This window comes from Carex rostrata, chromosome 1 (assembly GCF_964058835.1).
Source record: "Carex rostrata chromosome 1, lpCarRost1.2, whole genome shotgun sequence".
Taxonomy (NCBI): domain Eukaryota; kingdom Viridiplantae; phylum Streptophyta; class Magnoliopsida; order Poales; family Cyperaceae; genus Carex; species Carex rostrata.
In genome coordinates this window covers 13280398-13307084 of record NC_135918.1, presented here as the reverse complement: position 1 = coordinate 13307084, position 26687 = coordinate 13280398, and the positions used below count along the sequence as shown (strand labels likewise).

General features: G+C 34.5%; 6 protein-coding genes and 1 pseudogene across 8 annotated transcripts; 4 read left to right on the top strand and 3 right to left on the bottom strand.

Annotated features, from left to right (window-relative positions):
• Positions 1-1015: 1015 nt before the first annotated feature.
• LOC144554017 (casparian strip membrane protein 1-like) lies at positions 1016-2469 on the bottom strand. The gene is made up of 3 exons (XM_078302585.1): positions 2052-2469; positions 1822-1945; positions 1016-1378 (listed from the first exon to the last, which is right to left on the bottom strand). Exons 1-3 carry the CDS (start codon positions 2408-2410, stop codon positions 1163-1165), a joined length of 699 nt encoding a protein of 232 aa, XP_078158711.1. The 5' UTR covers positions 2411-2469; the 3' UTR covers positions 1016-1162.
• Positions 2470-2999: 530 nt separating this feature from the next.
• On the bottom strand, positions 3000-5636 carry VAMP714 (vesicle-associated membrane protein 714). The gene is made up of 4 exons (XM_078308469.1): positions 5317-5636; positions 4759-4949; positions 4086-4249; positions 3000-3196 (listed from the first exon to the last, which is right to left on the bottom strand). The coding sequence occupies exons 1-4, from the start codon at positions 5537-5539 to the stop codon at positions 3103-3105; spliced, it is 672 nt and encodes a 223-aa protein (XP_078164595.1). The 5' UTR covers positions 5540-5636; the 3' UTR covers positions 3000-3102.
• A 7588-nt stretch (positions 5637-13224) lies between these two features.
• On the top strand, positions 13225-15224 carry LOC144559433 (Cyclophilin-like peptidyl-prolyl cis-trans isomerase family protein). Its single transcript, XM_078308460.1, has 6 exons — positions 13225-13385; positions 13523-13618; positions 13714-13775; positions 13904-14037; positions 14359-14443; positions 14992-15224. The coding sequence occupies exons 1-6, from the start codon at positions 13314-13316 to the stop codon at positions 15035-15037; spliced, it is 495 nt and encodes a 164-aa protein (XP_078164586.1). The 5' UTR covers positions 13225-13313; the 3' UTR covers positions 15038-15224.
• A 1472-nt stretch (positions 15225-16696) lies between these two features.
• On the top strand, positions 16697-22385 carry LOC144559414 (putative disease resistance protein At3g14460). 3 transcript variants are annotated; one of them, XM_078308441.1, is made up of 3 exons: positions 16697-20967; positions 21437-21890; positions 22310-22385. In XM_078308441.1, exon 1 carries the CDS (start codon positions 19200-19202, stop codon positions 20931-20933), a length of 1734 nt encoding a protein of 577 aa, XP_078164567.1. In that variant the 5' UTR covers positions 16697-19199; the 3' UTR covers positions 20934-20967; positions 21437-21890; positions 22310-22385. The 3 variants fall into 2 exon arrangements, with proteins under 3 accessions (XP_078164567.1, XP_078164562.1, XP_078164575.1); XM_078308436.1 differs by lacking the exon at positions 22310-22385 and having other exon boundaries at positions 21437-22185.
• LOC144561464 (putative disease resistance protein At3g14460) lies at positions 17985-19171 on the top strand. Its single transcript, XM_078310453.1, has 3 exons — positions 17985-18653; positions 18747-19001; positions 19157-19171. The coding sequence occupies exons 1-3, from the start codon at positions 17985-17987 to the stop codon at positions 19169-19171; spliced, it is 939 nt and encodes a 312-aa protein (XP_078166579.1).
• A 375-nt stretch (positions 22386-22760) lies between the features above and the next one.
• On the bottom strand, positions 22761-24824 carry LOC144559468 (uncharacterized). The gene is made up of 2 exons (XM_078308496.1): positions 23685-24824; positions 22761-23241 (listed from the first exon to the last, which is right to left on the bottom strand). The coding sequence occupies exons 1-2, from the start codon at positions 24780-24782 to the stop codon at positions 22888-22890; spliced, it is 1452 nt and encodes a 483-aa protein (XP_078164622.1). The 5' UTR covers positions 24783-24824; the 3' UTR covers positions 22761-22887.
• Positions 24825-25505: 681 nt separating this feature from the next.
• Positions 25506-25643, top strand: LOC144566589 (U2 spliceosomal RNA; annotated as a pseudogene).
• Positions 25644-26687: the final 1044 nt, after the last annotated feature.

The following is a 26687-nucleotide window of genomic DNA, read 5'->3' as shown; positions in this document are numbered from 1 at the left end:
ATTTTTGAAGTATTTTTTGAAACCAAATTCAGCCTTACTTGTCAGTAATTTGCAAGTACCTCTCAGTATTCCTCTCAAAAGAAGATATATAAAAAAGAACCCTTCACTATCAACTAACCATATATTTTGACTGGGTTACAAGTTAGTTTAACACATATTCCTTTGTCATGAAGCCAATAAAAACTGAAGTTTTAGTATCAGATGCAATCTTAAGAGATCAATTGTTATATAAAATATGAATGATACAGGTGAAAATCACCTAATTCAAATGTGCATCCATGAAATGAGAGTAATTAATTTTTCATTAGCCCTCCAACCGTTTTTGGATTTTTCTAGTTCTCAATCAAATCAACATCTTATATTCCTTCTCAATTCTTATAACCATCCTCTATGTTGTACTTGTACACAGCACAACTCAACTGGACATGAACACCATCAAAGCGACTTTGTAAGTAATAGATGCAGTTAATTACCCATAAATTCAGTAGTCTCGGTACCAGTGACAGAGATACCATTGCATCAATCCAGGAACTATATTTGGTTACCAATGCTACTGGTATTTACCCATCTATACTCCTTGTGTTTTTCATCTCCAACATCATCAAGCTCATACATATCGAAGGATAATACATTGGAGTTAAACACAGGTAAACCAAGATCCAATAATTAACTACTTCACTATTTTTAACAAGAAAAAAACCCCGGTATTTTGGATGCCCAATTGGTATCTTTTCTTTATGCCCTTGGATGATTCAGAGCAATGTACCAATAACAAAGAAAAGGCTGGTATCAATTGGTACCGAAATTTAGAGGATGAGAAGAATTAATATCAACTCAATAAGGCTCCACGAAAAGGGTTCAAATTCCCAAACTAATTTATCAGAATTAGTTTTTGCACTGGTACCGATTGGTATCAGTGTCAGTAAAGCACCTTTATTTCAACAGAGATAAAAGAGTATCGGTGTAGTGAAATACATTAGTACCAGTATCAGAGAGAAGGACAGTGGATTTAAGCAAAAAATACACAGAATTTACTTTAATTTTATCATATATAAGCATTAATACATAATCATATATTCGGAATGCAGCCACACATTTATCACCCGACACCACAACAGCATAACAATTTCATAACAAGAAAACTAATAGCAACACCAAAGCATCAATGTTTTCGAATGGCAAGAGCCGACATGATAACAAGAAGAACAAATATGAGAACAGCTATAAACGAGCCGACAACTGCACCGCTGGTACGCTGACAAAAGCCGTGAAACTGCATGCAGATGGCCACCCAGTTCGCCTTGGCGTTTCCATTGTGTGCAAGATAGACTATCGCAGCTGCAGAGGAGGCTGCGGCGGTCGTCAAAACGAGAATCACCTGAATTCGTTTAGAAATTGAAACATAAATTAATTAATATCGATGTCATGATTGTTCTCGTTTGTTGAATTTCATTAAACCTCAGCTAATTCCTTGTTTGCATAATTAAGGAGGAAAAATGAATACTTTTAAAATGGGTAAAATGTGTACTTTATAAATTTAAAAAGGAATTTTAGTAGAAAAATCAATATATCGAGTCAATTTGTGAGTTTTTTTAATTTAGAAGGCTAAATATGATATTATGGATTTTAGAGGGGGTACGTAATCTCGAGGTTTTTGAGGGGTATACAAGAAATTCCACCCAAAATTGGGACAACAGGGAAAAGGATAACAATTTACATTATTATCCAACAACACGTAATTCTAATGAACTTCATTTGATAAGCATCACTGGAAAAATCCTAAAAACGGAAATTAAAGCAAGAATGTGAAAAATTAATTACAGTGTCAAATATGAGCAGGAGAAGGCGTAGTCCAGTTGCTTTAGGCCTGATAACTGTCACTGCTGAAAAGGGAAGAGAGAGCACCAGGTATCCTGCTGCTACTGTATTTCCCACTACAAAAAACCTACATGCAATTTTTTTTTTAAATTGGCAACATCTTGGCATGATTGAACAAAACATATCTATTTTTTAAATTATTAAAAGAAAATAAAAAAGTGAGGATGTGGTACATGAAAGCAGGAAAATCGGCATAGTTGGCACGAAACTGGAAGAACTGAGTGAAGAAAGAGAGTGTCTCATTAGAAGTGCCGGTTGCAATGGCAGCAGCAAGAGTGGCCCCGAAAGCCAAAACCCTCAGAAGAAAATCAAGCACTGCGAGTCCTCTCCTCCACCCGCCTTTCCCTCTCCTCAAAAGTAATGGCATGCCGGTTTTTCGAGAAGCGGTGGCGCCAGTAGCAGCTGTATCAGAAGTAATAGGAATATGTGGAGGAATTGGGTCGGCTGGTGCTTTTCCGGATCGGTGCACAGCAGTGCCGGAGTCTGACTCGATTGGGATGACAGTGGCACCGGCTTCATTAGTGGTGCTCATTTTGTTTTGATTTGCAATGAGAGGAAGTTTATACTTTGAAATGCAATGGTGGAAACAGTGAAGGAATTTGTAAATATATATAGGGTTGTTCAAGGTTTAAGGAGAGGTGAAGAGGTTGGAAAGGTGGTGCAGTTTAAAAGATAAAGGTAGGAGCAGTTGTCAACTAATCTGTTGTACCAGTACCAAAATTTTCATACTTGACTCACCAATTCAACTAGCATACCATGAAATATTATCAAATCACATTAAGATATGTTTTATTAGTGTTAACTATGGTACCATTATGTACATGTTTTTTCTTAGCATAAATTAAGATCTTTATCGACTTGTTTTGGTTTAATTCAATTGAACTACCATGAAAATCCACCTTTCAAATAATGCCTAAATAAATGTTAATTTTTAATGGCCAGTACTGTCACTTTTCTTGTGAAAAGAATAACAAAATACTGGATCATCAAGCATTTTATGTCAAACACTTTACATAGAATAATGAACACCTAATGGCATTAACAAATTTAATCATATAATTTGCAAAAAGGTCATGATATGACAACTCCAAAGTAACACCAGAAAAGCCAAGAAAAAAAAGTTGCACAAAGGAATGATAATTATTATTATTATTACTATCACGAGTTTTACCACTATATTACACAAAACAAATCAAACATATACAAATGTAATTTAAATTACAATCATTTGGATCGGCAATTTGATAGTGTGAGGCCACCACAACATGCAGCAATTATAAAGTACAAGAGCACAAGAATCAGACCTGTCATCACCATTCTGTGAAAAATAAAAAAGCAACAAAGATTAAAGAAAGCACAACATATTTTATAAGCCAAGGCTCTCGTACTTCAAATTATAATTTTGTTTAAGTTTCTTTTGCCTTCTCAAGTGGATTTAGGAAAACCAGCCTTCATTTTATTTCTTCAAATATGATTCTCCCAAATGGTTGCTGTACATATCACATCTGATATGTTACTAAAGTTTACTTGGAACTTCAGTAGTATATTTGAAAGAGTGAGGCTACACTACTATGCATAGCGCACATTGGTCCGTACTATGGATCCATATATTCATTTTCAAAGTCTAAATAATTGATTTTGAACCGCTTAACCTGATCTCCATATGAAAATATACTTGGAGTCTAAATTGATATTTTTTTTAGAATTTTTTTACTATTTGTTTAGATAGGTAGAAAATCACTACTTTTGGATGGTCTAGAATCTTTACATCAAGTAACTTTTTGACCTATCCAAACTTCTATTTTACTATTGGGTCGGTTTTTACCTACTTTTGGACGATTTGAAAGTTCTGGACCATCCAAGAGCAGTGATTTTCTACCTATCTAAAAAAATAGTAAATAAATTCCAAAAAATGTAAAATTTGGTCTACAAGTACATTTTCATATGGAGATCATGCTCCACGATCCAGATTGACTGTTTGAACTTTAAAAATAGAGATATATATGCATAGCACAGGTCAATTCGTAATATGCATATTACCATAGCCTCACTCTATATTCAATATCCAAAACAGTTCTTTAAAAAGTTTGCATGCTAACATTCTAGTTAAGAAGAGTTTCCTCATCTGACATTATTAAGTGTGCTTTTCGAAAATCAGTATAAAAAAAATAATCAAAATTCCAAAGTTTGGGTTAGCGGGTGCATACAAAAGTTTAGCATTCTTCAACCAAAGAGATCTCCTAAGTCTATTAGACTGCTTCCTGAAATGAAAAGCACTATCTTGCATGGTGGCGGTTCTGTCTACAAGAAGGGCAATTTTGTCACCTCTGTCCAAAATTTTGTCTATGTTCTCCACCATTATTGTATGTATCTGAAATTAATCAGAAGTAAAACCAAAAAAATAAGGATAAAAAGAAGATAACAATTTAAGTCTCATAAGACAAAAAATTATCCACTTGAAGTTATAAAATTTCCGCCAGTTTGGTAAAGCTCTGTGTGGTATCTTTCAGTTTGGTACAGTATAAAAAGGTACACTAACAATTTGTAGCACTAGGATTCAAAATATTTTGTGAGCGTAATAAAGACTCATAAAACAAGATGAAATGAAATATGTATCTTTGAAGAGTTGGGATACTTTACAAATTGACATCCTTCTTTTTATTTTCCATATTTACCCAAAATAATACTTCTCAAAAATAACGAAAGAGAGGTCAACTAGAAAACAGGTAATTGCACCATATTTTAAGAAAATTGAAAGAATAAGCATGGGGTATGTATACTAGACACCCTTTGGTGGAAATATCTTGGCACTCACAATATTACGATGGCATATATATTTCCAAATGAAAATGAAAAATAGGAAATATTTTACAAACTTGCCTCAGTGACTTCGTTGCGAAGGCGGTTAAGAGTATCATTACTAGGGTTGCTAGAGAAGAACTCCATTTGGTGGTGCAAAACCCTAGAAAACTCATCATTCATGGCATATGCCAAGGCCAAGTGTGCCACCTTCCCATAATTCTTCATAAACCTCATGTGTATATCCTCCAAGTATAGAAATGGCACTCTTCCTATATATGAATAAATTGACATGATACAATTGTTAGAGTTACGGAATCAACTAGTATGGTGCCAGTAGAAACTTATGAAAAACAAGAATCAAGTTAACCTTGGATCTGACTGGTACACATGATATCAGACCCAATTAGTAAGTTACAGGCACTTGGTACCAACAGTAAAAGATGGATAAATCAACAAATAGGACTTACATACCAGTAATTACTGATAACTAGTGTACTATTTATGGTTTGTCAGAAAAGTAACTCAATTCAGTCTGAAATAACTGGAGATAACAAAAGATCATTGAACAGAGCTACTGAAAATGGAAAATTCTAAAAAAGAAAGTAACAACAAAGAAAAACAAGAAGAGGAACATACTTCCAAAGGTATCATTGGCCATACAAAGATAAGTGATTCCATCGGATCTGAGCACGTGAAAGATGTAGCGATCCTGAGAGAAACACAGCCTCGAGTCGGATTCGGATTCGGGCGGGAGTTTCTCCAGGATCCGACGCGCCACCGCGCCGGCGTTGCCCGTTACGGCGGCGAACTCAGCCAGCACCACCGTCCCACGCGCCACCACCGCGTAGAGAATCGCCATGAAAGAAGAAGAAATCGATTCTGATTCTGATTAGGGAATGAGAATCGGATGGAATTGGGTTTTGATTTGATGAAGGGAGAGGTGATGGAATTCATTCCACCTACGGTAACAGAATATTTCTGTTTAGATCCAGACCGTCCGATCATAATCCACACGACATTAATTGAATCTCGTGCTTTCCATCTCAGACCGGATTGATCCAGATTCTAATCGGACGGTGCATATATAAAAAGAAATATTCTGTTACCTCAGAGGATTGGATTCGAGGTGATGGGGTTTTGTTCGTCTGCTCTACTTGGCGGTCAATGATGTGGGGAATTGGGAACATGGAATGTCTTTGTTTTTTTTCTTATTTCGTTCGTTTGTAGTAATTTTTGGGTTTCTTTGCTTAATGGACCTTTACGGTTTCCAAATCCATCCGATCTGTATTAAAGATTCGTGCGTACAACTTTATAATTTCCTATGTTATGTTCGCACGAATTTTGATGCAGAACGGATGGTTCCAACTAGATATTGGAGCGAATTCGATCCAATGCCCATTGGACCGCCACCCACTACAGTAGAAATAACATGAAGAGCTCACCGCAAACATAAGTTCAGTACACTGTGCAACCAATAATTAGGGATTTAACCTTTTTTATCTTAATTTGTAACATTTCAATGGAGTAACATGAAATAGCTGGTAACTTTTCACCTTATTATAGGGGTACTAATGACAGAGTAATTACAATCCGATTAATCCAGCTAACTCATTTAATCTGATTTAAAAAATTGTAAATTATTATTTTATATAAGAACAGATTAAATTTTAATTAATAGAACACAATTTATTTTAAAAATGAATCGGATAAAATTCAATTCAACCTGCACCTAATTTTTTTTTTTATAAATTTATTATATACACTCTATTTTTAACGGCGAATCAGACTTGCAGACTATAAAAATCAAATACATATGAAGATTAATTATATAAAAAATTTCTATGAAGAATAGAGATCAATTTTACAGTAGCATACTATTTTACTAAAATCATACGTATATATAACAAATTTAAAAATAAGAAAATCAATTCACCTTCATTCTCCTTTTCTCTCTCCGCCTCTGCCAGATCAATTTTACAGTAGCATACTATTTTACTAAAATCATACGTATATATAACAAATTTAAAAATAAGAAAATCAATTCACCTTCATTCTCCTTTTCTCTCTCCGCCTCTGCCAGTATCCAAACCAATCATCCATATGCAACAAACGCAAGTAACAATTCACAAAAAAACATCCAAGCTACAGTCAGCAAATCTAAAACGCCGCTAAACATAATATTCTTTGTAACAGGTTGCGTTTGGATGAGGCAAAGAATAGTGCTAATCCGAGTTAGCTACTATTCCGAACTACTATTTTATGTTTGGATGTGTTTGGGTTAGCAAAAAAGGACTATTCTTTGTTTGTTTTTAGTGGGTTAGCATGCTATTCTACTAACTCAATTAAAAGTTGGATTAGCTCACTATCTCAAATTTGGATTAGCTCACTATTCTTACTAACCCAAGCCTTCATCCAAACTGCATCAGCTGTATATTATTCATCATCCGAAGTCTGCACCAGGGAATTTCTTTATCCGTAGCAATTAATTAAATCAGACGTACGTGAATAAAAAGAAATAAAAAAGTATCTCGTTTTCTATATTATTTTCAATAAATATAGAAAGATCGGATTCATTAAGTCTGATTCAAATATTATGAATCAAACTCAATAACTCAAATCCAAATATTATGAATCAATCTCAATGATTTAGATCTATGTTTTTTTTTTTTTTAGTTTGGATCCGGACCGTCCGATTAGAGGAGAATTAAGCTCTGATCCACAGATGATCTCAGAAAATATAATATTTAGATCTAGACCATTGAGTCAGATCCATATATTTTGAATCAGACTAAATGAGTCAAATCTTTCTATATTTGTTGAAAACGAGATACTCTTTTTATTTTTGTACGTCTGAATTTAATAATTTTTATAGATAAAAATTTCCATTCACCACCTGCCCCTCCCAGGTCTGTATAAGAATGTATGCATGAGTCCAAATCTGCTGAAATCCCAACTGGATTTAAGTAACCAGAAATCTCTCTCCCTGTGTCTATCTCTCTCCTCAAAGATTTCAAGAGAGAGAAAGAGGAGAGAGGAGAGATATAGACATAGGAAGAGGGATTTTTAGTTCCTGAAATCTGGTTGAAATTTCAGCAGATTTTAATTCTGTATGCATTGTCTTCAGGGATCCACCTAGTCAAGGTCTGCTCACTGTTGTGTCTCTTCTAGAGTACCTATACCTATCCAATACAACATAATATTTAGTATATTCATTATAATATTTCTAGTACACACTACTACATAATAAGTGATTGTACACGGACATAAACAGGAGAGCTACACGGATTTCCTGCCGTGTGGACTTGTGAGGGTGTAGAAATCCTTGAATATTTACACACGGATATTTACCCGTGTGCGATTATCGAGAGCTACACGGATTATTACATAAACAGCCGTGTATGATTACTCTTTCTACATGGACATTTAGCTAAATGTCCGTGTACGATTACTCTTTCTACACGGATATTTAGCTAAATGTCCGTGTAGCTCTCTTATTTTTTTTTATGTTTAAATACCTTTCTACACGGACTTTAGTTAAATGTCCGTGTAGAATTGTTTTTTTTTCCAATTTTTTTTTAATGTTTAAATACCTTTCTACACGGACTTTAGTTAAATGTCCGTGTAGAATTGTCCTTTTTTTCCCATTTTTTTTTTTTTTGGTGGCTAGCTTCCAATTTTGTTAGCCATTTAAAATTAGAATTCCAAAACAGAGAAACATTAAACAGAGGTCTTTTAAACTCATAATTCCAAAACTATACAACACTATAAATAATTTATGTACACTAAAATATACAAAATTATACAAATCCATATTGAGCATTACAAAATTTAAATTGAAACCGTCTTGTCCACATACATCTGACATCGTCGATCTACTCCTTGGTGTAACACTTTTGCTTTGGTCCATACTACAATTATAATTTGGTATTAGTTAGTAACAAGAAAAGGTAGAAGATTACAATTCATGCAACATATATATATACAAAGTCTTTTGTACATGCAATCTCATGTGATAAAACATAACATATACTCCTTAGGATCCAATATAATGTTTGTATAAAAGTTATATCCTTACCACTTAGTAACCACATGATCAAGCTTTGGCCCAAAATTCAGCAAGTTGGGCTCAAATTGCCAAAACTCTTGGTTATGATCTAGTTTGGACCGAAATTTCATACAAACTAAGGCGTATTAGATCCAACATACCAAAAAAGGAGCTCCCATGTGATCCATGACATGATGCCTCTTGGTTAAAGGTCTCCAACATATTGCATCTCCAACATATTGCATATATGTGCATACATAATAGGGAATAAAAATTCTCCTTTAAAATTTTCATCCAAAATTATAAGAAAATATTTATATATAAAATTAGTTGAATCTGTATAGCTTTTATACGAACCATTGAAAATCAATTTCGTAAAAAAAAAATTATTGCATCTTATATGAATTTACGATGGCTCTGATACCAAATGATAGTCTTAATAATTCATGACGTGTTTTGCAATTAGAAAAACACAAGCAATTCAGAATTCGTAAATTCAAAATAAAATAGCAAAGTAATTTAAATCTTACAGTTCTGAATGCAGACATCTTTAGGCGGAAGCGTTAGTACTGATCTTCAACGGTTTTCCTCAGATCTGATGATGGAGACCTTAGACGTTTTCTTTACTTCTCACTTTCAAAAAATGATCCACATTACACTAATTATTTACATTATCTTAACAAATCAAGCATGCATGCATTAATTAATAATTGACCTAAATAAGCAATAATAAGCTAGTAACAGAAAAGAGAAATATATATATATATATACACACACACATGACTAACCTTAGCAAGATAGAGAGGAGAAATACAAATTAACTTGAAAGATCTCAGATCCTAGCTCCTTGTGCACAGAAATCAAAATGACACTGCTGGAAGGAGAGAGAGAGTATTAATTGATCAAAACGGCGCTGCTGGAAGGAGAAGGTCTTTTATATAATCAAAACCCTAGAATAACCTTTCTACACAGATTTTTAAGTAAAAAATCCGTGTAGCTCTCTCAAGGCTTTCTATACTGTTATTTAAACAAAAAACCGTGTACAATTTTCACCTTTCTACACGGTTCTTTAATAAATATCCGTGTAGCTCTCTCAAGGCTTTCTACACTGTTATTTAAATAATAATCCGTGTACAGTTCCTAATAAACGTCCGTGTAGCTCTCTCAAGGCTTTCTACACTGATTCTTTAATAAACATCCGTGTAGAGATCCCACAGATATTTCGGGCTTCCAAAAAATTACAATTTATCCACGGTTTTTAGGTAAAATTATCAAATCCGTGTACAATGTGCAGTGTACAATTACCATTTTTGTAGTAGTGACATGATTCTGTCAAAACACATATTATTTCTTTGTTTCTAGATCATCTATACAAGTGCACTGAAAGCAATTAAAAAAGTTTGTTTTAAGTCCTGTTAGATAATTTGTTTGCAAAGTCCATTATGTCCTGTATATATTGTCATTCACTAATAAAATTCTGACAATCATCTAATCAAAACCAAATTGGTTTACAAATGATCAATTGTTTCTTCTTGCCTACAGAAGTGGTAATGAGTATATTCTAACCATTCTCTTTTGTCAAATTTTCCCATTAGGGTGTGCTTGTAGCACACAGGAAGTGGAAGGAGGTAAAATCCGGCTCCCCTCAACACAATAAAACCTACATCTTAATTTGAGATGAACATTTTCATCAAAACTCTACACATGAGCATCACCTTCGAACAGTGTTTATCCCCTTTTTCTTTCCCTTCATCTCCTCTCCAATTCTTCTCTTTGGTAAGCTATAACTTGACGAGCGTCACCTCTGCACAATGAATATCCCCTTCCGCTTCCTGTGTGTCACCCCGTCTAGAGCACACCCTTAGTATGTATATTATATTGGTTATTATTAATTTTTTAAATAAAATTCTAGTTTACCTTATTATTAATTAAGAAACTTCTTTTACGTTTGGGTGACACAGGAATAGCGCTAACCCAGGAATAGCTGCTATTTCTGGCAAGCTATTATCAACACAACACGTTTGGGTGAAAAAAAAAACGTTATTCTCAACAAAGGAATAGCTCGGGTTAGCTGCTATTCTGTTATTCCTATAAAATATTGGGTTAGCAGATCTTCCGAACTCAAAAATAACTGCTATTCCGAGCTATTCCTTGATTCATCCAAACGCACATAAAGTGTTCTTTAAGACTGCTGCTTCTATATCAACATATAAAAAAAAAAAAAAAAGTCTCTTTATCCCAACTGACTTTATTTGCCTCAGCTATTGGGAAAGTAAAAAATAAACAACTAAGTCAGATTTTCTTATATTTTATATTTAGATTGTTGTTATTGTTAATTATTTTTTCGGAACAAATTCCATATTTATAAAACTCACAAAGTCAAAAGAATGTGGGTAGTCTCAACTTTTTTTTAATTAGTTACCGATAAATTTTATAAGCTGACTACTATAAATAAATCAGATTCAAAATACCCAACCTTTGTATATTTAGCTTCTAAGTATTTATCACATAAATAAATATGATGACTTTTCATAAATCATACGAAAAAAATCAAAAATTGATGACGTGTTTCATAAAAAAATTGAAATATTTAAAATTATCAAGCTAATTGATAAATTTTGTGTACTTATATAAGTAATAAATCTTTAACTCATTCTAATTAGATAATCTTGTTATATTTGTTCACAAACTAACAATTTTCGGTAGAGATGTAAATGGATCATATTTTATGAAAAGTTGTATCTATTTTTGGAAAAAAATAAAAACTTTAAGTTATTTAATAATTGTTATTCAAAAAGAATTCTCAAAATAGATACAACTTTTTATAAATTAAATGTCCTAGAAGGATCACAATATTTTCTAGATTACATAGAAGTGACTTTTGAACAGGGATCAATAACTCAGAATCTAAGCATTTTTATTTTTTTTCAATAACACATAAAGAAATATATTAATTTTTCTTACAGCCACGAAAAATCCGGCCTGAAAAATATTGATCCGGGTTATTTGTTACAGTCTTTCTGATAAATCAAATTATATTGTATTTCATCTATTTTTAAAGAAATATATTCAACATTTATAATATTTCAATACAAAAATAAAAAAAAATTATGTTTTTAAAAAAAAAAAAAAATACAACTTTCCAACCGGATATGTTTTTAAAAAAAAATACAACTTTCCGGTGAATGGTTAACCGGATATATTGTTTTGAGTCCAGGAATCCATTGACCGGAAAATTTTTCGAATTTCATTCAAACAATGGGTAGATTCCGTAATTTTATATATTTTTTTGGTATTTATAAAAATTTCGGTATTTAGCCGAATTGTACAAATTCAAATATTTGGCAGATAAGTATATTTTTCTAGCGGAATTGTATACTATTTTTATTTTTAAAGCTTTACTCGGATCTAGATACATTTTTTTCTGAAATATGAATATCTCTATGTTGCATGGATACGGGTACGGTGACACGGTAATTCTCAAAAATAGAGGATACGACACGGGTATTATATATTTATTATTTTAATTATATTATTAATTCAACACTCATGTTATAAGTAAAAAAAAAATTGCCATGTAATATGCACACACTTCATAACAGCACCTATGATTTTGAGATAGTATGAAAACATACGAAACTAATTTCATCACAAGTTCATAACAACACTTGTTAAAATTCTCTAGAAATCATATGAACTTGTGATGAAATTAGTTTCGTATGTTTTCATACTATCTCAAAATCATAGGTGCTGTTATGAAGTGTGTGCATATTACATGGCAATTTTTATTTTTTATTTATAACATGTGTGTTGAATTAATAATATAATTAAAATAATAAATATATAATACCCGTGTCGTATCCTCTATTTTTGAGAATTACCGTATCGCCGTACCCGTGTCAGCCCGTGTCGTATCCGACACGATACCCGTACCCGTATCCATGCAACATAGTTATTTAGTCAGTATCCGATCAATATCCATCTTCAATAGTCGGTGTCACCGTGAAAAAAATAAAAGACCGTGTCAGTAAAAAAATTTCTCACATCGGCAAGAATATTTTCCGGTTTCAATTAAAAAAAAAAATACTGTCCACATGGCAATACAGTCATCATCATCTTTTCATTATAAAATTTTCGAATTATTCACAAATAATTGGTATTTTTTTTATGACAAATCGAACGCGGATTATTTGATTGACTGAACTTTAATCAAATTATTCGTGATTTTTTCCTGAACAATCTTTTTTTTTAATCTCTTGTGGGACTGAGATCTCCGATCCGAATAATTTCGAATCATTTTCATATTACATTCAAATTATTTCCGAATCATAAACTATTGATCCCACCAAATCGAATCCGAATAATTATTTGCACTATGCTTGGAAGTAAACGAAATTGAGTGGTTCAATTGAGATTAAACTAAACTTTAGGGGGGCAATATGTAATACTGCAAAGTAAGTGACCTCGTAAGAATTACTGGAAATGTCCAGTAGCTTCCACAGTTCCTGATATTTGCCTCCTCGGGTCTTTTTTCTTATTTCCAGTCTACATCTCGTTCTTCTCCAGTGTCTCTCTTCCAGTCGAAAGCATGTCGACAAACGCCGATGGCGGCCCACCTGAGGTCACACTGGATACCTCCATGGGCCCCGTCACCATTGAGGTTTTTCTTACCATACTCCCCCTCTTCCACCTCTCTCTCTCTCTCTCCGTTGATCTAGGGTTTAATAGTGCTGTTAACTTGTTGCCATCCTTGGTTGGGATTTTTTACTGATTTTCTTCTATTTGTTATAATTGTAGATGTATTACAAGCATGCGCCAAAGACATGCAGGAATTTTGTAGAGCTTTCTAGAAGAGGCTATTATGACAGTGTCAAATTTCATCGCATCATCAAAGTATCTTCTTTTCTCTTATTCTGTTTCTACCTTTTTAACATTTTTTTTCTCATTTCTATTTTTAAAATGATTTTGTTTCTTTTTATGTGTTACAGGATTTTATAGTGCAAGGTGGAGATCCTACTGGTACAGGAAGAGGTGGAGAATCCATTTATGGGTATGCACCAGCAAAAGTCAAAATTTTGTTATTTATCTTTCAATTGTTGTCATCAACTTTTTTAAAAATGAAATTGCTTATGCTAATAACATTTTTGTTCTTGATTTTATTATTTATTTGAATTCTAGAGCAAAATTTGAGGACGAAATTACTCGGGATCTGAAGCACACTGGTGCTGGCATCTTATCAATGGCAAATGCGGGTCCCAATACCAACGGAAGCCAGTTCTTTATTACTCTTGCTCCTTGCCAATCCCTTGATGGTATGTGTAAAACAAGTTGTCACTTCAAAACCTAACTTCTGAATTAAACCCTAAACCCTAAACCTTAACTTCTGAACTAAACTTTAAATAAACCATGAATACTTGAGTGGACCCAAAATTGACTTCAAAAATAAAATTCTGTAGATACCAGTACGGTACTGCTGTACCGATATTGACTGATGTTATTCTGATTGGTGTGATACTGACATCCAAAACTGGAACTGTATCACACCAATATAGATCTTTGTTTAATATGATACTGGTATTTTCTTGACAAAATTGGTACTGGAATCGACTATTTAATGATTATACAAACTACAGGAAAACATACAATTTTTGGAAGGGTGTGCAGAGGTATGGAGATTGTGAAGCGTCTCGGCAGTGTTCAAACTGACAAGAATGACCGGTACGTTAATTTTTTGCTTTATGTGCAAACTGTACTAAATGTCACTTTTCTTTATGAAACCTTAAAATATCACATAGCAGTGGAGCCTCAAGCATGGAATATTATCACCAAATGCCCATAGTTATTCTAATATTTTTGAAAAAAGATCAGAACCTGCACTGTCCCTTTCCTCCTTTTTGTTGAGAGAGCAACAGTGAGGAGTATTTTGGGCATAGTTCCTAAACAATAAGGAAGCAGTGTGGAGGATTGTTTTACTTCTGTAGGAACAGATTTTTCTATGACTTTTTTTTTTTTTCTGGATATCAATGAAGTAGTTATATTGGCATAGTTTAGGAGATATTTTGACATCTTGAGGATTAAACTTAGTTCATTCCTTCATGCATTGTTAGTCCTAAACTTATGGTCATCAATAAAAGGGTAAATGAGTTTTAATGGTACAGTAAACAGCAAAAGAATCCAAATCGTATTCAAATTGTTTCTGATGCCATGCATCTTTTTTTGGTCGGTTAGTGCGCGTTTAATGAGTTTTTCTTTTTTGGTTAATGTAGGCCAATCCATGATGTCAGAATATTGCGTACCATTGTCAAGGATTGAAGATCCATTTGTATTATGCTTATGCAAAGAATATGATGTGATTTTCATTTCTGGAGGAAAAGAATTGGGATGTCTTAGTCTTTTAGTTGTAGTAAATCAGAATTTATTAGCATGATCTTTCCTTTTAACACTCATTATTTTTTTTACTGTGCTTTTCATGTGCTCAATTTCATGGGCTTGTGGGAAACCCTAAGGGGAAATAAAAAGGAAAACCGTGTGGTGTGTGAAGACCAAAACTAGATAAACAAACCTAGAATGGGACACCATTTTGCCTCACTTATCTTGTGAATTATCCATTGAGATACCAAATTGATTTGTTGCAAGTAGTTTGTTGATCAACATAGTGCCACAACGAAACATGATATTTTGAATCATGAAGGTCACAATATTTAGCCGTGTTTTAAATAGTGCTCTATAGCATTTTCGGACCTTAAAATGTGGGTTAAAAGTGTGTTAACTCAATTATGAATCCTATAGCGGGGAATAGTGCCCACTATGTTACATAGATTTTTTATTTAAAGGTTTAAATTGAAATTTTATTTTATGGGCTAATTTTTTTTAAGATGATTGTTTTTTTGCTTTTAATTTAACCTGTTGAATTTTCTATTGATATTGACTCAGATAATGATGTGTCTGACAAATCTAAATAATGACTGATTTGAATATGGAGTAGCAAAATTAAATATTGACTCAGATTATGATATGTTTGATGAATCTTAAGAATGACTGATTTGAATATGGAGTAGCAAAATTTGAATATTGACACAGATAATGATGTCTGATAAATTTAAAGATATGAATATGGAGTATTAAAATGATACTTAATATATGTGGTAGTTGGGATATTTTGAATAAAAAAAATATATAGTTTATGTTACGATGCTCAAGTTATTTTGAATAGAAAAAAATATATAGTTTAATATAGGATATTATAATTTAAATAGCAATTTGAACTTTGTAATAGTTCAATATAAATATTATAATTTTTTTAATCAATTTAGTATTACTTATTAATAGATTTCAAATAATGTTAATATTTTGAATAGAAAAAATATATAGTTTAATATAGGATATTATAATTTAAATAGCAATTTGAACTTTGTAATAGTTCAATATAAATATTATAATTTTTTTTAATCAATTTAGTATTACTTATTAATAGATTTCAAATAATGTTAATAATAAGTAGAAATATAGGATATAATTTTTGGAAAAAAAAAAAAAGCTATGGACGCTATCTACCGAGCTCTATATTGACAATCTGAACACATTTTGCTTATCCTTTTTTTCCCTTTTCCCATGTTTTTATTTATTTTCCACATACAGGATCACTGTCTGACAAACAAAACAATGCATCACAGAAAATAATATGAGTTGTAATTTCCTAAATGCAGTTATATATAATATGTAATTGCGCTTGTTGATAATAATGTGTGCAAGTTGATAGTAATGTGTGCAAGATGTCAAGACATACATGTATTCCTTGTAATGGTAACGTGTTGAATTTGTGTAACATACTGACAAATATGATGCATCTGTACTGACACGCGATCTGTAACTAGTTGGGTAACGACTTTGACTACATAAAAGATAGATGCCTTTAATTGATCAAAGACTCAAGTAGTCAAGTGGTACGAATTATTGGAGAGGAGACGGGGACGGGGCGTGGTTTTGATCATCAATTGCTTATCCTAACAATTAATTGAATTGTATCCTTGGTCTCTCTCTCTCTCTCTCTCTCCACACTCCATTTCCGATATCCAAAAAACCACTTGCTTTATTAACCATGGCAGAAGCAGCAGTAATTGCTGGGCTAGGGTGGGTGGCATGTCCGGTCATAACCAAGCTTGTGAACAAGAGCAGCTCCTACCTGGGGAGCAACATCACGAAAGAGCTCGAAGATTTGGAGACGATTCTCCAGCCACAGATTCAGCGCACCATCGAAGCAGCGGAACACAGCCCCTCCAGGGCCCAGTTTTCCGGGTGGCTGGCCCGCCTGAAGAATGCTTATTTAGATGCCGAACCTATCCTCCACGACCTTGAATACGAGCGCCTCAAACGCAAGGCCCAAGGAGAGGGCAAGAAACGGTTGGTGTGTCTCTCCTCTAAACCTATTATCAAACCTATTGTAAAAAAAGCTTCCCTATTGTCTGCTCAAAAGAGAAAATTGTTGAAACGACTGAAGAAACTCAAGGAAGTTGCAGCAGAAGCCAAAATTTTACGTGGGTTACTGAGCACAGAAAGCACCCAAAGCACACAGAATGCCGGTGACAACCCTTTTGTCACCACGTCACTCCCTGGTAATGCTGACAAAGTTTTTGGTCGTAATGGAGAATATGAAGAGATAATTAAATTTCTGTTGGATGAGCAAGGAGGCTGTAGTAGTTCAACAAAGAGTTACTCGGTTATTGCGGTAACTGGCATGGGAGGTGCTGGTAAGACTACGCTTGCACAATACGTTTATAACGATGAAAGGGTGAAAAAATACTTTGGTGTCAGAATGTGGCTCTCCTTATCCCAAAACATGGATATCATTGAGCACATAAAGGAGATGATTGAGTTCGCCTCAGGAAAGCCCCACAATCTAAACAATTTAAGTAAACTACAAGAAGAACTCGTAGAAACATTACCTGAAAACATCAAGGTCATGGTCGTACTAGATAATGTTTGGTATGATAATAATGATGGAGCAGTGAGAGAGAATCAATGGGAGAACCTCTTAAAACCATTTCATTCTCGAGGAGGAACATGCAAAATTATGGTAACTAGTCGCTCATCATGGTCATTTCCTATTGATTTACAGCCTGAGAAACTTATTCAGTTGAGCGATCTAGCGCCTGATGATTTCAAATCACTTTTAAGATATCGTGCAATTGATGGTTTGCTAATCAACAATCCACAAAAGTAGAATGAGTTGAGTGATATTGTGGATCAGATTGCTGAAAAAATGAATAAATTGCCTTTGGCAGCTAAGGTTGTTGGTAACCAGCTACGTCAACAGCCAAATATCAGGTTTTGGCAAGCTACTCTAGCAAATGTCAACTTGAGCAACATTATGGAGATTTTGCTATGGAGCTTTCGCCGCCTCGATGTACAATTACAACGGTGCTTCTTATTTTGTAGTGTTTTCCCCAAAGGTATAATATTTAGCAATAATGTGGTACCTTATTGGGTGGCACTTGATTTTATCCAGCCCTCAAATGATAATAGAAGTGTTGAAGATATAGGTTCAGAATACTTTGAAATAATGAAAGCCAACTCTATTTTTCACTTGGTGGATAATAAGTATGTCATGCATGATCTCTTTCACGATCTTGCAGAAGAGCTCTCTTTTGGAGATTGTTTTAGGGTAACAAAAACTGAGAGAGAAATCCCTTCAACTGTGCAGCATATATGGCTTGAAGTTAACAATGAAAATCTAAAAGAAAATGTTTATAGTATACGTAATTTAAGTAACTTGCGTACCTTCATCTTGGGAAACCCATTTATTGATGACATTAGTGAAATCATTGAAGAGATATCTACGAATTTTAGAAACTTGAGAGTATTAGAGGTGCAGTCTATGGGCTATAACACACTGCCAAGAGCTATAGGAGATTTAAGGAACCTACGGTTTGTAAATTTTGGGAGGAGTTCAATTAAAAAATTGCCGGATTCAGTATGGCAGCTCTACCATCTTCAATTTGTAAGGTTACCCTGATCTATAAAGACCCTTCCAACAAAGTTGACAAACTTCATCAAGCTGCGATGCATTAAACAGTATAACAGTGATGGTAGTCAAGTCAAGACCTTACCTCCAGTACCTTACCTAGGCAAATTAACTTCACTTCAAAGTTTAAATGAATTTCATGTGAGCAAAGAGAAAGGATTTGAGCTGCAACAACTGGAACCTTTGAAAGAGATTCGTGGTTCTCTAAGAATTGTAAATCTAGAGAATGTCAGAGATAAGAATGAAGCCGGTCAGGCGAGCCTAGTTAATAAATCCAAACTTAAAAGTCTGGAGTTGGTGTGGACTAAGTCAGCTGAAAATGGCTCAGAAATTGTTGAAAACGACTTGGAAATAATTGAGGCGCTGCAACCTCCAGCAAACCTAGAGTGTCTTATAATTGATGGGTATAGGAGCTCGACATGTAATCCAACCTGGTTGGAGGAAGGTTCCTATATGAAGTATATTCGAGATGTTAGGTTTTTCAATTGTAATGCTCTGACAGATCTTCCCCAAAGTTTTCATCAATTCCGCCATTGCTCCCAATTTGTTCTTAAAAATTTAGGAGCTTTGAGAGCATTGTCTACTTTTCCAGAGAACCTTACTAGGTTAAAAATCAGTAAATGCAGGGCTTTGAACGCATTGTCCATTTTTCCAAAAAACCTTACTAGGTTAAAAATCAGTAAATGCGGAGCTTTGAGAGCATTGCCTACTTTTCCAGAGAACCTTACTAGGTTGAAAATCAGTAAATGCGGGGCTTTGAGAGAATTGTCCACTTTTCCAGAGAACCTTACTAGGTTAAAAATCAGTAAATGCAGAGCTTTGAGAGCATTGTCTACTTTTCCAGAGAACCTTACTAGGTTAAAAATCAGTAAATGCGGGGCTTTGAGAGAATTGTCCACTTTTCCAGAAAACCTTGCTATGTTATCAATCGTTAGTTGCTCGAGTTTGATTTTTGTATATGAAAATGAGCTTCAAGTAAATGAAAACCAAAGCATAAAGGAAAATCGATTTTTGCAATGGCGTGTTGATGGTTTGAAAGAAGTACTTGATGATGAACTCAAAAGCTTTGAGCGAACAGGCTCAAAGGTAAACTGTGCAAAGCAATTTAGTATTATAGAAAGCATTGCACGGGGTAATGCACCAGAACACCTTAAAAATGTAAATAGAGCTTGGTGGAGTTGTCATCAACAAAGAATGGACTTTATTTTTAGATGCAACACTCGAACAAATAAATTGAAATTACCCACCAGGCTTCGCATCCTTGATCTTGCGTATTGTTGTGTATCTGATGGAGCGTTGTTGAATTGCCTGATAGGAATGGTAACTCTTGACGAACTATACCTAACGGGCATCATGACAATTACCACACTTCCACCCGCACAAGTCCTAAAGTCTCTGACAAGCCTCCTTGTTCTAGAGATCACAAATTGCTGGTATCTAAGCTCACTCGGTGGTCTGCATGCACTCCCTCTTCTTCAGAGCTTTCTACTAGATTCCTCTTGGTGTTTGGAGATGGACAGTAATTTGCCCCCCACTCTGCAGTCCTTAACCATTAAAAGTTGCAAAGTTACTCGGGATATTTTCAATGGAAATCTTCGGTACCTCAAACGTGTTGCAATTTACAATTGCCTTCTCCCAAGATCCCTGTCATTTCCTCCGCTTTCCTTACTCAAAGAAGTGATGCTTATCAACAGCCGCAGCCACTTCTCTATTCATGGCTTAGAATCACGTCCTCACATTAGCTCTCTTACTTTAGTTCATCTTCCATATCTTGATGTAGAATCTGTTCTACAGTCTTGGCAAGGTTGCAAAACACTGTGGATCAGCAATTTAGAGATGATGAACAAGCTTTTATCATCCCAAAATTTTGATCCTCCAAGTTTTTTGGGGATAGAACAATGTGATGAAGAAGAGATATCATTTGAAGAATCTAATCACCTCCGATCTATCAAGACACTTGTATTTTATAAATGCAAATCAAAGAACCTTCCAATAACTTTGAGTGGTTTTTCTACCCTTGAGGCAATCCATTTCAAATACTGCCCAGAAATATCGAGGTTGCCGGAACTGCCAGGTTCGGTCAAAAAGATTAGTATAAAAGGTTGCCCAGTGTTAAGGGAAAGGTGTCTTCCAAATGGTTCAGACTGGAACAAGATTCAACACATACAGTACAGAGACATTGAATGATTTGAGACGGACACTTTTGCCCTTCTTGCAATAGGTAACAAGCAATTCCTCTCTTTTTATCTCTGCTTTGTTTGTTTCTTTCTTTCTTTTTGCTTCCTTTTTATTCTTCGCTTTTATTTGTTCTCATGTTCTATATTCTTTGCATGATATTTGGCTAATTAAACATCATCATTGCATGCATTTACAAAACTAGGAGATAATTATAATACCACATATAGAACCTGCACTGGTCAGTTTTTAAAAGGACATATTAGTCAATTTAATTTTCAAAAAAATTAAATAAATATTAAATAATTAAAAGGATAAAAGAAAGAATGTTAAATTTTAGTGAGGGTATTAGATGTTATGGTATTTTTACGGAAAAATTAATTATTTTAAAAATTTATATGGGACTGTAATTTCCCAAAACAAAAAATTCAAATGGTGTTCTAATTTGGTTCTGATTTCATGCATCAAGACTTTTTTTGATGAGTTTTATTTGTTTTGTACTTTTGTTAATGTAGACCAATCCATGATGTGATCAGGATATAGTGCGTATTGAAGATCCATTAGTATTATGCTATGCAATTGTGATTTTCACCTTCTGGAGAAAAAAAAAAAATTGGGATGCCTTTTTTTTTTTGTTGTTGTAATGCTACGTGTGTAGCAAATCAAAATTCCATCCCTGATTCTTCCCTTTTTGTTGTAATGCTATAGTAGAATAGTTAACTGGTAGGACTACTACGTTTCTTTTGGGAAATTTGTTTTGTAATAATATAGCTCTTCTGAGGCCGAAATTGTGTTGGATTTGGCAAGCTGATACGCAAAGATTCAGAGAGAGATTTCCAGAAGATTTGCATTTATCACTATCTTTTGTATTTGTTATGTTTAACTATGTATAGGTAGTCGATATTTATTTACTATATCTGAATGATTGTTGCTGTTTTTTTTCTTTCTAGCATAGATATAATAACAGAGGTTCTCCTTCCTCTGTATCTTGGCTGTGGTCCTCCTCTATAGTATCTGGCATAAGATGAATCATGCCAGATACTATAGAGGAAATGGATCCCTCAGCATACCTGATAGACAGGGTTGAATCTCACCACATGGCCTCCTCCTCATTTGATACAAGAATAAATGGAGGCTCTCTTTTGGATTACAACTCTGTCTATTTTGATGCTTAACTTTTTAGTTTATCTTTGTCATTTCTAGAAGTTGCTTAATTGGTTGTTTTAGTAGTTGGTTTTGTAATATTGCCTCTGCGAATATTTGATAGTATGGTTATCTTGCACAATGAGGTTGACCTCGTTGATTTTTGTATAACTGCGACATTTTGTTTCTATGAGAAACAGGTGGGGGTTACCCACTTTTGTCAAAAAAAAAATATAATAACAGAGGTGCGTCTCTGTTAATAATCAAGATAGAAAAAACCTGGTTTGTAATATTAAGCTTGATCAGTAAAAATGAGGGAGGGAGATTCAGGGAGTTTGTTCTGTGTGTTATTGATTTGTGACAAATTGCAAATGTTAGTTTGAGATGCTACAGCTCGTAATTCTATCGGCTCGCATCTCTGGTACCGGTTTGTAATACTTGATATATAGTTTCTGCTTTCTAATGGAAACTGGTGAGGAATTTACCTCACTTCAATAATAAAAAGAAAGTTTGTTGACTACCATAATTTGAACAGACTTCCATTTACTTGTATTATTGATTATATAATTGTCATCAGCATTGCAAATTTTGTTTCAAGTAAAATCCTTTTCCGTCAATTAAAGCTCATTTCTTCTCCTGAGCTGTGTGCCTGTGTTTGATTATCTGAACACATTTGATTTTAAACAAAACAAAAAACCACATAAAAGATAACAATACAGAGCACTAACACAACACTACAAGGCACATACAAAATACATGTCAGGCAAACTTAAAGCTAACAGGCCTAAAAGCAAAAAATTAACAAAAACAAAAAGACAGAACATTACTGGCAGCAAGACATCAGTTTTGCCAGATGGACAAGGTGCCATGTCAGCGCCATTAGAGTAAGCACATTAACTAAAGAAGAATAATTATTCCACCTTGTAAGCCTGATACTAAGTCTCCTAAGGTTATTCTCTGCACCCATCTCTTCATTGTGCTTTTCAGTTTGAGAAGTGGATTTTGCAGTACCAAAAGACCCGACTGGTGAGGCGGCAGTAGTGGTGGTTGTAGTAGTTACAGATTCTGGAAGTCCAGTTACAGTAGCTGCAGTTGCAGGCGTCATCGGTTCCACCATATCAGATATGTCGTGTCCCCTGCCTTCTTCTTTCTCTGCCTTCATCCTCTCAAACATAATCTGTCACGAAATTTAAAGAACAATCGTGCAGAACTTTCATTCCCCTAGCAAAAATTTAAAATTACCGATTTGCAATTTGAAGGCCCGTATGCTACGATTTTTATACTTCTTTCCAAAAAATTATAAATGCATTATTTTAAAGAACAATGTGCAAAGCATTATTCCCTTGGCAAAAAATTGAAAATTACCGATGCCGACCTCTAATCAATTACTGATTTGACATTTGTCGATGCATATGCTCTCGCATTTTTACACTTCTTTCCAAATATTATAAGGGCGTTGTTTTCAATTCTGCACAAGCTAACTATTTACTCTTTTAACATTTTTTTTTTTTTTTGCATTGTTCTCTTGGTAGATTTTACAATTGGAATTATGACATATCATATATAACAATTATTATATAAATTATAGAAAGATAATAACATTTGTTATAAAGCACAGACCTTCGTTGCGTTAGGCTCGAGGAAAAACATGTTAACTAGCACCATGCCGAGTGAACCAAGCAAATTATAAGCTTGCAATTTCTCCCCTTTACTCTCTCTACCACTCCCGATAAGTTGCGCAAGAAATGCTATCGAAACCCCATACGTGATCACATGAAAATACACCGGGTACACCTTGCTCTGTACCATCCCGAATTGCTGACGAGGCAGTGCCGATGCAAGCACATGGCTCGAGATGAATGTGACCCACACACATGTGCCATATGCGGTTGCAAACCCTAGCAATTGTGCTACAGCCCAAACCGTACGGCTTGTTCGAGGGCTTGTCACATAGGATGCCATGTCATACGCCACGTCACATGCACGTTTTGCAATGTCAGTTAGGTTTTGTGCCGCTTCCTCGGCTATATCCCCTGCCTTCCCCTTTGCTTCCTTTATTTCCTCCTTTAATAGAGAAGCTTTGTCTTTAACCTCTTCTCCCATTTCAGATAACTTATCCTTTGCTTGGAATAACTTATTCTCAGCATTGGATAACTTATCTCCTATTTTCCCTTTAACATCTGACACTTTATCCTCAACCCCTTCCTTAGTTTGGGATAATTTATCCTTGGTTACCTCCTTTGCCTGGAATAACTTATTCTCCGCCGACTCCTTCGCTTCGGATAACTTATCCCCCGTTACATCCTTAACTTGGGATAACTTATTCTCCGCCGCATCTTTAACTTCCAGCACCTTATCCTTTGCACCTTTTTTCACTGTCTCTTCACCTTCCAACAACTTATCCTTGCCATGGTGGAATAAACCAGACAACTTATCCCTGCACACACCGAACGCATCACAAATCTTATCCTTAGTCGACTCCAATACCACCTTACCGGTATCTACGCCTTCGCCATTACCATTACTTGTACTGGTACCGGTATCGGCCAGAAATTGGCGCTCATATTCTAGTACTATAACCCGGTGCCCTTCTCGGAGCACTTGATCGGAGAAGGCCGGGTGTTTGTGAGAGTGGTGAGGTGAGTTCACCGGCGGTGACAAGACTCCAGCTGCGGTGAGTGTTGATAGTACAAGGCCTAATGCTAGTAGATTTATCATTTTTGTGATCTGAGGGTTTTTGGGTTGTAACAGAAACAATGAAAAATTAGAAGGTTTCTGAGTCAAAGCGGCATGGTATGGATGATGAACTGCTCTAGAAACGAGGTAAGAGCTTACGTGTGTGAAATTTGGTGAGCCAAAAATTCGACACGTGTCTCTGTGCTGACACGTGTTGGACACTGCTGGCGGTCGGAACAACTTTGCTATAGTAAAAAGAAAGAAAAAAAAAGGAAAATGTTAGCTATTATTTTATATTTTGTAAGCAAGTAAATCTGAGTGCGCTTTAAAATATTTATCAACTTTATATATAAAAAGAATACAATATGTCCAGAAAAAATAATTAGTAATTATTTCTTGAATCAAACATATTTCTACAATTAATATGGTAAGAAATTCCAGAGATCATAAATTCATAATGATATTTAATTAATAGGTGGTAGCGCTTTCCATTTGTGAACAATGGTTTAAAAATTAGAACCAATTGAAACCTCCCATCTCCATTCTTAGCAAAAGAACGTTAGATCTCAACCAATATCTGATCGGAACCGTTGGGTCTGCATCAAAATTCGTACAATCAATAAAGATTTACGCTGTGGATTTAATTATAAATTGTTCGTACGAATTTGAAAACGGATCAAACATTCAACGTAATTGTGATCTGATCCTGAAATTCACCAGACACTTCAGTTCCTAAATTTACTAAATTGAAGCGGCCCATATTTAATATCTGATATGTGGGCATGTGCTCACAACGATATTAAATTTATTTTTTTTGGGGTAGAGTCCGGCACGATAGCTTGCTATCGGGACTTTTACGTGTCGCCTTTGCGTTGCACTATTGCATTGGCTGGCGCACCCCTACCAAATATTAAATAAAATGTTTTGTGTTTTGTTCACAAATAAAATTCTGTAGAAGGATTTGTAATATTTCTCACATAATTTAATATCACGGTTTAATTGAATGAATACTCTCAATTTCGAAATTATGTATTGTTCTCCAAAATTCAAATGAAAAATCAAGGAAACCCCATTCTCCATTTTTTTTTTAACAAATAATTTGAAAAGGAAAAAAAGAACATATGGAAAACAACGATCACCGGATTCAATTTTTTTTTTTAAATTTGAAATTACTGTAGCATCACGGGCACACCGGGTACGGGTATGGTCAGGTACGAGTATGGTCGGTCCGGGTATGGTCGAGTATTTGCCCAAAAAATTGAGTCCAGCCCGTTTTTTGCCCGTACCCGTGTACCCGACCTATACCCGGGCTCGGGCACGGGTACACAGGCGGGCAAAATTAATCCTCTAAAGACAATTGGCATGATGAGCAAACGGTTCGTAAACCCGTTAAAATGTTCTAATATTTTTCTGCCCAAGGGTTGTTTGGGCCTCAATTATACTTTTTTTTTTTAAATGATCTATTTGTTATGAATAAAATATTAATGTGGATGTCCATAACTCCCAACATTCATTCTCCACTATCCCCACTACTATTGGAATTCATATCCCACTACTATTGGAATTATTTTTTTCATTTATTCTTGTAATTAATTTAGATGGTTTTTCATTTACAATTTATGACTTATAAATAGAGACTTTGTAATATTGTATGGTACACATATGAGAAATATATGAATAAAGAGATTGACATCTTTTTCTCTCTAACTTGTTTATCCTTTTTTATGCTTGTTTATCTTTATTTTATAACACTATTCTCCGTTTTTCTGTTTTTTTATCCATCTCCGTTTCAAAAAAGATTAGATAATGATTGCGAGGTTTTAAAGGACCAGATTATATATTTTTACTGTTTTTTTAATACAAGACTTCGTCCATATCCTTTCGAATTTTTTATTCTGTATAACTTTTTTTTTTGTAAGCTCGCTAATTGTAGAGGGAAAAAACCAT